This window comes from Chiloscyllium plagiosum, chromosome 21 (genome assembly GCF_004010195.1).
Source record: "Chiloscyllium plagiosum isolate BGI_BamShark_2017 chromosome 21, ASM401019v2, whole genome shotgun sequence".
Taxonomy (NCBI): Eukaryota; Metazoa; Chordata; class Chondrichthyes; order Orectolobiformes; family Hemiscylliidae; genus Chiloscyllium; species Chiloscyllium plagiosum.
In genome coordinates this window covers 46,568,255-46,581,712 of record NC_057730.1, presented here as the reverse complement: position 1 = coordinate 46,581,712, position 13,458 = coordinate 46,568,255, and the positions used below count along the sequence as shown (strand labels likewise).

Here is a 13,458-nt window from a genome sequence, read left to right as displayed (position 1 = left end):
AGCTGCATCCTAGAATCTTGGTTGCACAGATTGAAGCAGTTGAAACTTTATTGCTGGAACAGCACAGCAGGTCAGGCAGCATCCAGGGAACAGGAGATTCGACGTTTCGGGCACAGGCCCTTCTTCAGGAATGAGCAGAGAGTGTTCAGCAGGAGAAGATAAAAGGTAGGGAGGAGGGACTTGGAGGAGGGGAGTTGGAAATGTGATAGGTGGAAAGAGGTCAAGGTGAGGCTGATAGGTCGGAGTAGGATGGAGGCGGAGAGGTCAAGAAGAAGACTGCAGGACAGGAAGGCGGTGCCGGGCTGGAAGGATCCCTTTTATCTTCTCCTGCTGAACACTCTCTGCTCATTCCTGAAGAAGGGCCTGTGCCCGAAACGTCGAATCTCCTGTTCCCTGGATGCTGCCTGACCTGCTGTGCTGTTCCAGCAATAAAGTTTCAACTTTGATATCCAAATGAATCCAACAAGAACTGGACCAAGCATATGTGGTACTCATAATCTTCTTCATCCTAAGTATACGCATGATTTTACTACAACTGCTAAGTATTTCATCAGTAATATTTTCAGCAACATAACACAAAACATCGCAGATAAGAAAAACTGCAGCATATTAACATGCCAAATTTCCCCTAAAGTAAATGCATTAAAATTCCATCAAATTTGACAATATTGTTATGTATTTGGCTTTAAGGGGTTAACACGTAGGGGGTTCCATACAACAGCCAAGCAGGGTGAGATCAATAGTTGTGATGTTGAGAAGATATGCTCTTCTTCATTAGGGTAAATAAAACCACAGAAAGTAGACAAAATCAAACACAAAATATTGCTGAGGAGGACTGGTCCTCCTGGGAGCAGATGCGGCGGAGACGAAGGAATTGGGAGAATGGGATGGCGTTTTTACAGGGGGCAGGATGGGAGGAGGTGTAGTCTAGGTAGCTGTGGGAGTCGGTTGGTTTGTAGTAGATGTCCGTGTTGATTCGGTCGCCTGAGATAGAAACAGAAAGGTCTAGGAAGGGGAGGGAGGAGTCCGGGACTGTCCAGGTGAATTTGAGGTCGGGGTGGAAGGTGTTAGTGTAGTGGATGAACTGTTCAACCTCCTCGTGGGAGCACGAGGTAGCGCCGATACAGTCATCAATGTAGCGAAGAAAAAGATGGGGGGTGGGGCCAGTGTAGTTGCGGAAGATGGATTGTTCCACATACCCTACGAAGAGGCAGGCATAGCTGGGGCCCATGCGGGTGCCCATGGCTACTCCTTTTGTTTGGAGAAAGTGGGAGGATTGGAAAGAAAAGCATTGAAGCAGCATTGGTTATAACCTTCCAAAATTCTTTGTCTCCTGGAAGGATCTCCACAGTTTCAAAATTAATAAATGTAACACTTTTTTTTTAATTAGGAGGACAACAGAAAGTGGTCACTTAGCCTAGCCTTTGGGAAGGAAAATTGTTAGAACTTATTATTAGAAAATTGTAAAGCAAGGTACTGAGAAAATCGTAACATTATCAGGCAGATTCAATGTGGCTTTGTGAAAGGGAAAGTGTTTAGCTAATTTATGATTTTTTTGAGGAAATAATAAGGAAGGTTAATAAAAAGAAAACCTGTAGATGTTGTGTACTTGCATTTCCAAAAGGTATTTGATAAATATGCCATATCAGCGATTACTGCAGGAAATAAGCTCAAATAGTGTAGGAAGTGACATAGTAGCATGCACAGAAGATTGGTTAGCCATTAAGAAGCAGAGAGTAAAGATCCTAGCCACATTGGTAAGCTGCAACTAAATGGAGTTTCAAAGGGCCAGTGCTGTTTACAAAGTATTCACAATTTATATCAATGGCTTGAAGGGAGGGCTGACTACATGTAGCTAAATTTGTCAAAGGCAAAAGTAAATTGCCAAAAGAAAGTCAGAGTCATCAAAGGAATTAGCTATAGTTTAAATTAGTCTGAAAAATTTTTGCAGAGGGAGTATAATGTAGTTAAATAGAGAGAAATTGCAAACAGTGGTGGAACAGACGGATCTGAATGACCTTAGACATTAATCACAAAAAAGTTACAGGTACAAGAAGTTGATTAGGAAAGCAAATCGAATGTTGATGGTTATTGTAAGAAAAATAGAATGTAAGTGTTCTGAGGTTTTACTGCAGTTGTATTGGGCTCTGTTGAGGTCACACCTGGAGTAATACACTTGTTTTTGTCTCCTTATTGGAAACATAAATAATTGCACAAGAAGCAATTCAGAAGGGTCATTCAACTCATTCCTGGGCCAAAGGACTTGCCTTACAAAGAAAGGTATAACTAATTGGGTGTTTTAGAGCTGAAAAGAAACACGATTATCCTACCAACAACATATAAGATATTAGGGGACTTAATTGGATAGGTACCAGGAAGATATTGCCTTTCATGGCATGGTCTAAAACGAGGGGACATTATTTAAAAGTAGGAGGTCTCCTATTTAATACAGAAATAGGAAATCTCTTCATTTCTCTCAGTGGATGATTAGTATGTAAAATTCTCTTTTGCAAAGGGCAGTGATGGCCGAATCATTGAATTCATTCCAGATATAGTCAGATTTTTGACATATGAGAGAATTGGGGGTTAGAGAATGCAAACAGGAAAGTGGAGTTAAGACAACAAACAGACCAACTATGACCTTCATGAATGGTAGAGCAGATCTGAAGGTCCAAATGGCCTTCTCCCATTCATGAGTTTGTTATTAATAATAGAAAATGATTTCAGTTACTGTTTGGCACAATAGATTTTCTAGTACTTTGCAGTTTTGGGAAAAGAACAAAAACACTGGATTCAAATAGCAGCAGAAAACTCCCCCTTAACACTTGCATATGAAGGGAATGTTAAACAGCTGTAGGGCACCAAAACACAATGAATTTTAAAACACTATTACTTTCAAAAGATCTAAAGCTGTGTGTTTCATTCATTCTGAAGACGACATTTGAAAAAATTATACTGAAAGGTGGAGGTGGTAGGAACTTGGATAACAATTTAGAAACTGGAGAATGCTGAAATTATATGACTCAAAAGGACACTGAAAAAAATCATAAAGCTTTCAGTGAAGTGAGAAATCAATCATGTTGATTTATTTCTCTCCTCCCTTTCCTATTTCTCACAAGTTTATCATTTTATCCTACATTTTTAGGTTCCCAACTCCATGGCCTTCTGATCACATTACAGTGGACAAGCATACTGATTCTAGCACTCTGCTAATGCTACTTTCCAAGTGGCATTGAAAAACAGATACAAAACCTAAGCAAAGCTCAACTGCCCTATTTCCTTTACCTCTTTATAAGGAAGTTCCTTAACTGTTGATAGCACAAACCACCCCCATCTCCATGACTGGGAGCAAAAAATAACTGGCATGTTAAATTACAGACAAAATCAACATCCTAGCATCCTCAATACAGTGAACACTGAGGCATAGCTTCCGCAACACTGTTGCAATACTAGTGCATTCAGATTGCTAATTTAAAGCTAAATATCTACATTACCTCCTGACATTAAGTGCTCACTTTTCTGATAAAATTACTAGCATTAGTAGATGCCACTTTTCTTTAAAGATTACAAACTGTAAGCCCCCGAATATAGGATTTGTAAAGTAATATTCAAAATAAATAATCACTGCACAGTATAAATGGGTTGAAAGTACAGCATGCCTTGAATAATGGTTGTCAAGTAGAGGCAACTGCCATTTCCCTTACTTACCTGTGGCACAGCTAGTGAACACTCTGCAACAACTTTGTAGGCTTCCTCATGCCTTCCTAACTCTTTCAAGGACTTTGCTTTACGATAGAGTGCTCTGTAATTACGATCATTCAACTGTAAAGCTTTGTCACAATCATCTAATACCCGATTATAGAGACCCTAAAATGACAAGAATTGCACGGGTGAGAAATATTGTTTAAGATGGTGATACAATTAGCTTTAGCCTTTACAACAATAATGGGGAAGAAATAAATTGGGCAAAATAATTATTAAGTTATTTCTGTAGGAAGCGTGCATGCACAGTATATAGATGAGAACAGATCTGGGTTCAGTGATGATACTAAACAGAGTGTACCCGAGAAAGATACCAATTTTTAAAGCTGGATAATTTTGAAGCAAAATTACAAAACAGATTTCCATTTCCACAAAAGATGATCAAAGGTCTAAATATGAAACAATTAGAAAGAAAATGTATCAGCAAATATTAGAACTATGTTGCTGTGCCCTTTATCTTACCATATTCAAGTAGCAGGCTGCACGATTTGCATACAGCTTTTCTATTACTCCATTTACAATACTGACTTCTTCAGATGCATAATGAGCTACATTTAAAGCCTCAGTATACTGATTCAAAGCATCAGCCCAATTGCATTCTCTGAACTTATCATTTCCCTCATCATTTAAATTTCTTACGAGGTCTTGAAGAAACACCTAAAAATTAACATAATTAATTTAGATGCAAATATTACACTGTGCAACAATAAACTCATATGCTTTCTTAAAGGGGAAAGAAAATCTAAGGTAACAACTCTTTTCCAAGCCCTTTTTATGATAAGAATAAAACATCACTTCTTTTTCAAAGGCCATCCAAATCTTTACTTGCATGAATCTTCAATAGTGCTTCACATTCTATCAGGCCACATTGGCATTGATGCTTAGATATCAGCCACGGTTGACTGTCCTCTTACCTTCATTTCAGGAAGCTGTGGTTTTAAGTCCATCACAAAGACTATTTTATTTTCATGATAAAATCAATCCTTTGTAGCTTTTTGTTTCCCCATCCAGCTTGTTTACACCATGTTTACATAAAGGAAGAGATTTAAATGTGCTCATCTCAAGTAATATAAATATTTGAGTGAACTATTATGCTCAGTGCACCCCTCAGGAGTTGCATTATTAGTAAATCTAATATTGTGCAAATTCACTTACGCATTTTTCCATCCAATTCCTCTATGCATTATACATAAATAATCCAACAAAGTTAACTATAGGAAGATGTGAATCTCCCCAAATCATAGGAACATCTTGATGTATTACAATTTCAGTCTTAGGAACACATGTACACTCTTACGAATTAAGTTTAAATTTTCATCAAGAATCCTTGACAAGAATAACATTATCTTACCTACACCCTCTAAAATAAATACTCATACTATTAGATTAATTGAAATACATTAAAAATATGTATTTTACCTCATATTCTCGTTCGGTACCAGGATATGGCAATGTAGACCTGCAAAGCAAAAGGGGTTTTGTTGATAGTGGACCCATCCAAATCTTTCTGGCATCTATTTCCAACAATTAAGATTCTACTAATGACAGCATTTTTGCAATTACCAGCACTTTAAAAGTCAGATTACCAAAACAAACAGCCTTGTGTCGTGACCCATTTAATTATATTTTGCTTTAACACATTAATAATCAGGATGATGTAAAGCAAAGAAGCATTAGCACTCCACTGCCTAAAAACACATGCAGCAATATCAGCTACTGTATTGGAAAAGATAATGATAATCATACAACTGTTTTTTTGCCTATATTTATAAAAATTGACACTTGGTCCACTGCAGTTCCATGGTTTGGTATGCTTAGACCACTGACAACTTATTTTATTAAATATTTTAATAAAACAAGAACTGGGGATCTGAAACATTAACAGAAACTGCTGGTGAAACTCAGCAGATGTGGCAGCATCTGTGGGAACAAAGCAGAGGTGATGTTTCAAGCTCGGTGCACTGTAAATATTTTGGTACCTGTCTGAGAGAAATACAAAACTTTCGCCTAGCTGCCCTAAGTCAAAAATTTGCACTGTATTCCAAAATGGCCTTTTGAAATAACTCTCAGACGGTTTTTACTAATGCAGGTCCTTAACACATCATGGATACTGAGCTTATAGAGACAGAAAAAATAAGTTCCTGTTTGAAAACTAAAACAAAGTCTAAATCAGAAGAAGGAAAACAGAAAGTAAAAGACCAATTTAATTCTCGTAACAAGAATTCCATTTATTGTGTGCTTTTCACAACTGCTATATGGCTAAATGAAATCCTTTTGAAATGTGGTCACTGTTAAGACAAAGGAAACAGCAGCGATTTGCATACAGCAATCTCTCACAAGTAGCGATGTGATAAATGATCAGATAATCTTCAAGACTTGCAGCTCAGATGCCAGCTGCCGCAGTTGTGAGTATGTTAGCCAAGCTGGGGAGTTGATTTGCAACTGAAACCGGCAACAGGAATTAGCAGGAATGGAACCAAATAAAATTCCAGAAAACCCAATACAGCAGCACTTCACAGGAGGCTCTAAGGCACTGAAGATGTCACCTAAACAGGGGACGAAACATCTGCAAATCAACTTCCCAGCTCAGCGAATATACCCACAACTACGACGATCAGATATCAGGGTGAGGGACTAAGACTGGTCAGGATGCCAGGAATGGCAACTCTGCCCTTCTTAGAAATAGCACAATGTGATCTATCACATCCAAACAGCTAATTTTAATATCTCATCCAAAAGCAAGTATCTCTGATAATGCTGCATTCCCTCAGTATTGCATTGAAGTAGGTGGCTTTGATTTTTGTGTTGAAGTCCTGAGTTAAACTTGAACTCAGGACCTTGTGCCTCAGGCAAGCATGCTAATGTCACAGCTAATGTCAAAATCTCTGTTGAGGAGTGGTGGAAGAGAAGGGATGTGACACATGATATAGATACCTCCAAGATGTGAGATTTTGAGAAGCATAATACAACAAGAAATTCAGTAGTCTTAGATAAATATACTTAAAGTAGCAGATGACTATATTAAGTTACGTGTACGGTTAAGTGTTCTAATTATCTTAAATTCAAATGCATTCAAGATTAAAGTTCACTATTTAAGGCACATGAATGTTGTAACCATTTCACATCCACAAGGAGAAATGAGTGATCACTATGACTTCTATCAAGGCTGTTCATTTGCAGAGTCTAAAAATAGTAGAAACAGATATCTCAAACTAAACTGTTTCTTACAATGTTTGCAAACATCATGCAAATTACAGACAAACGATCAAAGGCATATTTTTCCACAAACTGCTAACCAAAGATGATTACTGGATAGACTTAGCTGTACATTTGAAAACTAATTTGATAAGTTTCACATTTTCTAATCAATTTGCTCAAAGTTGTTATTACATGCCTCTGGAGGAGGTAGGACTTGAACATCTCCTGCCTACCACTAACATACAACTCTTTCACACTAGGTAATACTACAAAATTACAGGTGTTTTCTGAATGCTTCCCCCATTCTGGAAACAATTAATGAACAAAGGACTGCAGGCATTGAAGACTCTGCCAATGGTATAAGCCCTATGGCCTAGCACATTCAAAATGGTTTTGAAATTGCACAAAAACAAAGACATAGACCCTGCAAACAATCTTCGCTCAGGCAATATTATGATACTACCTTTTTAAAAACATTTCTCATTAATTAGCTGATTTCAAAAATCACAAGATGCTCTTTCAATACAAAATCATGTTCTTTCAATATAGAATTAGATTTTACTGTCATGTGTACACAAGTATAGGAATACATGAGTATAGTGAAAAGTGTACAAAATCGCCATTCTGTGGCACCATCCTGATTATAAAACCAGAAATTTAAAAAATAAAATTCTTGTATGCAAATATTAACTAGAGCAAAAACATCAAATTACAGCATGGAACAGACTATTCAAAGTTAGTTTGGGTCAGTTAGCTGAGTTGGCTGTATGAATAATTTGAGATGCAGAGTGATACCACACGGTTAAATTCCTGTATTGGCTGACATTACCGTGAACAACTCTGCTGCTCAATCTCTCCCCTCCCCTGAGGCATGGCGACCCTCAGGTTAAACCACCACTGGTGCTCTCCGCTTTCTCATGGTAAGGTGACCTACCTTACTCAAACTAAGCTTTTCCTGTTCTTACCCCTTTCCCATAGGCTTCTACCTACAAGATTCAACAACTGGCTCAAATTACCATGACCAATTGTCTCATGTATTAATATATCAGAAAAATAATGCATGAATCAGATAGAATATGTGGATATGCTCACATTTTGGAAAACCCCAACAATTATTTCACAATTTGGTTCCACCAGTAGTTATGGCTTGGGTAGCTGCTAGCAGGCAATCACAATCACTGATCAACTGTGTCAACAAATACAAATACATTGGCTGTATATCCAATAATTCCCAAGATATTCATCCAGTAAAAGTCATTCCCCATTAGGATCATCAGGTCCCAAGAAATAACTCTTTCATGTTTACACCCACTACCATAAAACACCCACACTGGGATTCTGAAAACAATCTCAGAAGAACGTCAAGCCTTGATCAGTACTACAGCAGTAGAATTCACTCGTCATTTTTTGAATGTAATTGATTTCAACCGTATCAGTATGGCCAAGTGCTCAGCTGCAAGTTAGGGCAAAGGCAAGAAATTGGAGATAGAATTTCCCATTAGCTCTTAGCTTGTAGGGAGGCAATATTATCGTGAGACAATTAATCCAGAAATTTAGCTAATAGTCTGGGGGTCCCTTGGCAGATTGTGAAATTTGAATTCAGTAAAACAAAATCTGGAATTAAGGATCTAATAATGACCATTAGACCATTGCTGATTGCTAGAAAACCCATCTGGCTCACTGATGTCCTTTAAGGATTGAAGTATGTCATCCTTATCTGGAGACTCACAGTAATGTGGTCGACTCTTCACATTTCTCTGGGCAATAAGGGATGGAGAGTAAATACTGACCTAACCAGAGATGTCCATATCCCATGAGTGAATTTTAAAAAAAAGTCTTTAACTGCACGAGAATGAACAACAACGATGGGCAATAAATGCCAGCCTAGCCAGTGACATTCTATGATTGAAAAAAAAATGAAGTTAAAGCAAACATCTAAAGTAGTTCACCTTTCATGGTCAGTTAAACATCTTGTACCATGAGAAATGGTAGCAAATAATTTATTCTGCAGTGTCTATTGCCAAGACTTAATGATTTTCACCACTGGTGCAAGATGGTAGCAACGTGTCTAATCTACCAGATTTACTTGCAGCAATTCATCAAGGCTCCCCTGACTGAAATTTTCAAACCCACACCCTCCAGATCTACAGTTGATGAACAATAAATGCTGAATAGTAGGCGTCACAGACACCCATGAAATAATGCATTGAAAAGTCAAAATAAATAATCTGGTCAGGTACAGGAAATACCAACATACTTCAGATGTTACTTCAGTGGGAGAAAATTGAATAATTTAATGAACTGTCAAATGAAATGAGTCACGTAGAAAGATACTTACTGGATAAATTGTAGTCCTTTCTGAGTTTCTTGCCACCTATTACTTCTGTCCTTGGATACATTGGACATGTTATCCTTCACATTCAATTCCTCTGATGATTCAGTTTCTAAGTCAGAAAGGGAAACAATAAATTATAAACAACCATGCAAAAAATTTCTCATATTCCCCTTCTTCCCTAACATTACAAAGGGTAACAATTATATTTTTGTTTAAAAATTCATTCAACTTAATTGCAATAGTAAGGATACCACTGAATCAGCATTTTTTGTTTGCCAATGCATTAAACATCCTTTAAATAGGAATCAAAATGTATGTTTGGACATGTAAAATGCCACAATACCTCACCAACATTTTCCAGAGCATTTTGCTTTAGATTTTAGCTCCATCAGTCAAAGTTAATACAAGGCTTTCTCCTTAAAATCTCTCACAATTAACACAGGTACTGACAATTGATCCTCAGCTCATACATATAACATGACAATCCCAGAGCAGCACCAAGACTTGTTTTACTGCAATAAAACAGAAAATGCTAGAAACTGTCAGCAGGGCTGGCATGGATCTGAAACACAGAACAGAGTCAATCTCCACAGATACTGTCAGGCCTGCTGAATATTTCCAGCATTTACAGTATTTTTATGTTCTAGACTATGTGCTGTCTGATTCAAGGCTGTTTATCATAGAAGCAGAGACACTTACAGCACAGATTAAGTGTTTGTGTTGACTCACTGAAATTTGAAACCAATGCCTGTGCCTTGACCAATGTTGTCACATTGCATCTGAGGAACAGGACAGTCAAAGTTTTGGCCATGCGCCTTTCATCAGGAATGGGGGGGGGGGGGGGGCAAGAGGGTTGGGAGAATATATGGGGGGGTGGGGGTGGCTGAGGGAAAGTAGCTTGGAAGGCAAAACTTCACAAACCTCCTCAGTTAACCCATCGTCTCTGCCTGCTCCTACCTCACTGAACTTATCTCCTCGTACCTCGACACCGTCCTGACCCCTTGTCCAAGAACTCTCACATACATTTAGGACACCACCCCTGCCCTCCACAACTTTTGGTTTCCTGGATCCCACTGGCTCATCTTCACCATGGACATCCAGTCCCCGTACACATCCATTCACCATGACGAAGCCCTCTGCTTTTTCCTCTCCCACCGACCCAACTAGTTCCCTTTCGCTGACACACTCATTTGAATGGCAGAACTGGTCCTCACCCTCAATAATTTCTCCTTTGAATCCTCCCACTTCCTTCAGACCAAAAGAGTAGCCATAGGTACCCGTATGGGCCCCAACTATGCCTCTTCGTCGTGTACTTGGAACAGTCCATCTTCTGTAGTTACACCTGTGCCATTCCCCACCTATTCCTCCGCTAGATTGATGACTGTATCTTTGCCACCTCATGCTCCCACCTCATGCAACCTCATGATGGTTGAACAATTCATCAAATGCACGAACACCTTCCACCCTGATCTCAAGTTCACCTGTACCATCTTGGACACTCCCACCCCATTTCCTGGACTTCCTCATCTCCATTTCCAGTAACCCACTCAACACAGACATCCACTTCAAACCCACCGACTCCCACAGCTACCTGGACAACACCTCCTCCCACCTTCCCACCTGTAAAAATGCTATCTGTTACTCCCAATTTCTCTGTCTCCACTGCATCTGTTCCCAGGAGCAGCAATTCCAGTCCAGAAGATGCCAGAGGGCCTCATACTTCAAGGATTGCAATTTCCCTTCCCACGTGGTCAACAATGCCCTCCAGCACATCTCCTCCACTTCCCGCACCTCTGCCCTTGAACCCTACCCCTCCAACTGCAACAAGGACAGAACCCCCATCACCTGGTCCTCACCTCCCACCCCACCAATCTCCGGATACAATGCATCATCCTCCGCCTTTTCCGTCATTATAGTCAGACCCTACCAAAGATATATTTACATCCCCATCTCAATCAGCATTCCACAAAGACCATTCTCTCCAAGACTCCCTTATTAGATCCACATCCTCCCCCACCAATCCACCTTCCACTCCTGGCACCTTCCCTTGCCACTGCAAGAGGTGTAAAACCTGTGCCCACACCCCTCCACCTCACCTCCATCCAAGGCCCCAAAGGATCCTTCCACATCTGGCAGAGATTTTCCTGCACATCCAAACATCTCATCTACTGTGTCCATTGCACTAGATGTGGCCTCCTCTACATTGGGGAGGCAGGACGCCAACTTGCAGAATGGTTTAGAGAACACCTCTGAGACACATGGACCAAACAACTCCACCGCCTTGTGGCCAACCACTTCAACTCCGCCTCCCACTCTGCCAAGGACATGCAAATCCTGGGCCTCCTCTATTGCCTAATCCAAGCCATCTGAGACCTGGAGGAAGACACCCCATCTTCCGCCTTGGGACCCTCCAACTACATGGCATCAATGTCAATTTCACCAATTTCCTCATCTTCCCGCTGCCCCGCCCCACCTTATCCCAGATTCAACCCTCCAACTCAGCACAACTCTCTTGAAATATCCTACCTGTCCATCTTCCTTCCCACCTATCCGCTCCAATCTATCACCATCACCCCCCATCTTTTTCTACCTATCGCCTTCCAAGCTGCCTTCCTCCCATTTATCTCTCAACCCCCTTGACCCTGCCTGAAACGTTGATTCTCCTGCCCCTCGGATAGTGCCTGACTTGCTGTGCTTTTCCAGCACCACACGTTTTGACTCTGATCTGCAGTTCTCACTTCCTCCCAATGTTATAAAGTTGCTTATTTTACTCTAGGAACGCACACATAAAACTGAAAAATGCCAAATCAAAACATGACAGAAAAACATATTTGTGAAATTTTCCACAGGCTTACAGAAAAAAAAACTACCAACTTTTAGCATTCTGTCAGAATACTTTAGTAGCATCCAAGACCAATTAGATAAATAACATTTTTCCATCCTGATTAAATACACTGTCTTGAATCTCAATACTGTCACTAAATTCTCATCCTTCAAGTCAGCAGTGAGCTTGGGCATTTGCATCTTGCTCACTGTTACATTAAAGTTATAGCATAAAAGAATCAAAAAAGTTATAAAACAAATAAACTAACAAAAATAAAATAAAATCCTTGATGCTGAACCTTAAAACACAATTGCAAACTTTGAAGAGAGAAGGAGCACGTGGGCTTTATGAGGAAGCATAAGAATTGATGTCATCATTCCAAACCTTTGCCTATACATAGCATCATAGATAAACACTTGGACATTTTTAAAAGAATGTGATAAATTAAGCATTCTGCGATTTTCTTCTCTATTACAATAAGGAAAACACATTCATACACCACAATTCCGCTATTGTATCAATGAATTACAATACATTAATTAAAAAGACTGCTCAGATATACATTTACAGAGGACCATAGGGTGACACGGTGGCGCAATGGTTAGCACTGCTGCCTCACAGTGCTAGGGACCTGGGTTCGATTCCCACCTTGGGCGACTGTCTGTGTGGAGTTTGCACGTTTTACTCTAGTGATGGAGAGGGATAAGAGTGCACTACAGGGCAAGAGTTATAGCTGGGGGCAGGGAAATTATGATGCGGTGAGGCATGACTTAGGATGTGTGGCCTGGAAAAGTAAGCTTCAAGGCAAGGGTGTAATTGATATGTGGAGCTTGTTCAAGGAGCAACTATTGAGTGTCCTTGATAAGTATGTACCCGTCAGGCAGGTAGGAAAGGGTCGTGTGAGGGAGCCGTGGTTTAATAAGGAATTGGAATCCCTTGTTAAATGGAAGAGGGCAGCCTATGTAAAGATGAGGCGTGAAGGTTCAATTGGGGCGATTGAGAGTTATAAGGTAGCCAGGAAGGACCTGAAGAGAGAGCTAAGAGCAGCAAGGAGGGGACATGAAAGGTCCTTAGTTGGTAGGATTAAGGAAAACCCTAAGGCTTTCTATAGGTATGTCAGGAATAAAAGAATGACTAGGGTAGGAATAGGTCCAGTCAAGGATAGTAGTGGGAAGTTGCGTGTGGAGGCTGAAGAGATTGGGGAGACACCGAATGAATACTTTTCGTCAGTATTCAATCAGGAACAGGACATTGTTGTCAATGTGAGTACTGAGTCACAATTAAGTAGAATGGATGGCTTTGAGGTATGTAGAGAAGAGGTGCTGGAAATTCTGGAAAG

The 13,458-nt window shown here is 39.9% G+C and overlaps 1 protein-coding gene across 2 annotated transcripts in view; it reads right to left on the bottom strand.

Moving 5' to 3' along the window:
* The window catches only part of zc3h7a (zinc finger CCCH-type containing 7A), a 93,344-nt gene that overhangs the window by 58,284 nt on the left and 21,602 nt on the right, over positions 1 to 13,458 (bottom strand). For both annotated transcript variants that reach the window (XM_043711978.1, XM_043711979.1), the window contains exons 2-5: positions 9,299 to 9,404; positions 5,182 to 5,221; positions 4,225 to 4,419; positions 3,709 to 3,867 (exon numbers count right to left, since the gene is read on the bottom strand). In XM_043711978.1, the coding sequence (XP_043567913.1) occupies positions 3,709 to 3,867; positions 4,225 to 4,419; positions 5,182 to 5,221; positions 9,299 to 9,366 (462 nt within the window). In that variant the 5' untranslated portion in view covers positions 9,367 to 9,404. The remainder of the gene's footprint in view (positions 1 to 3,708; positions 3,868 to 4,224; positions 4,420 to 5,181; positions 5,222 to 9,298; positions 9,405 to 13,458) is intronic.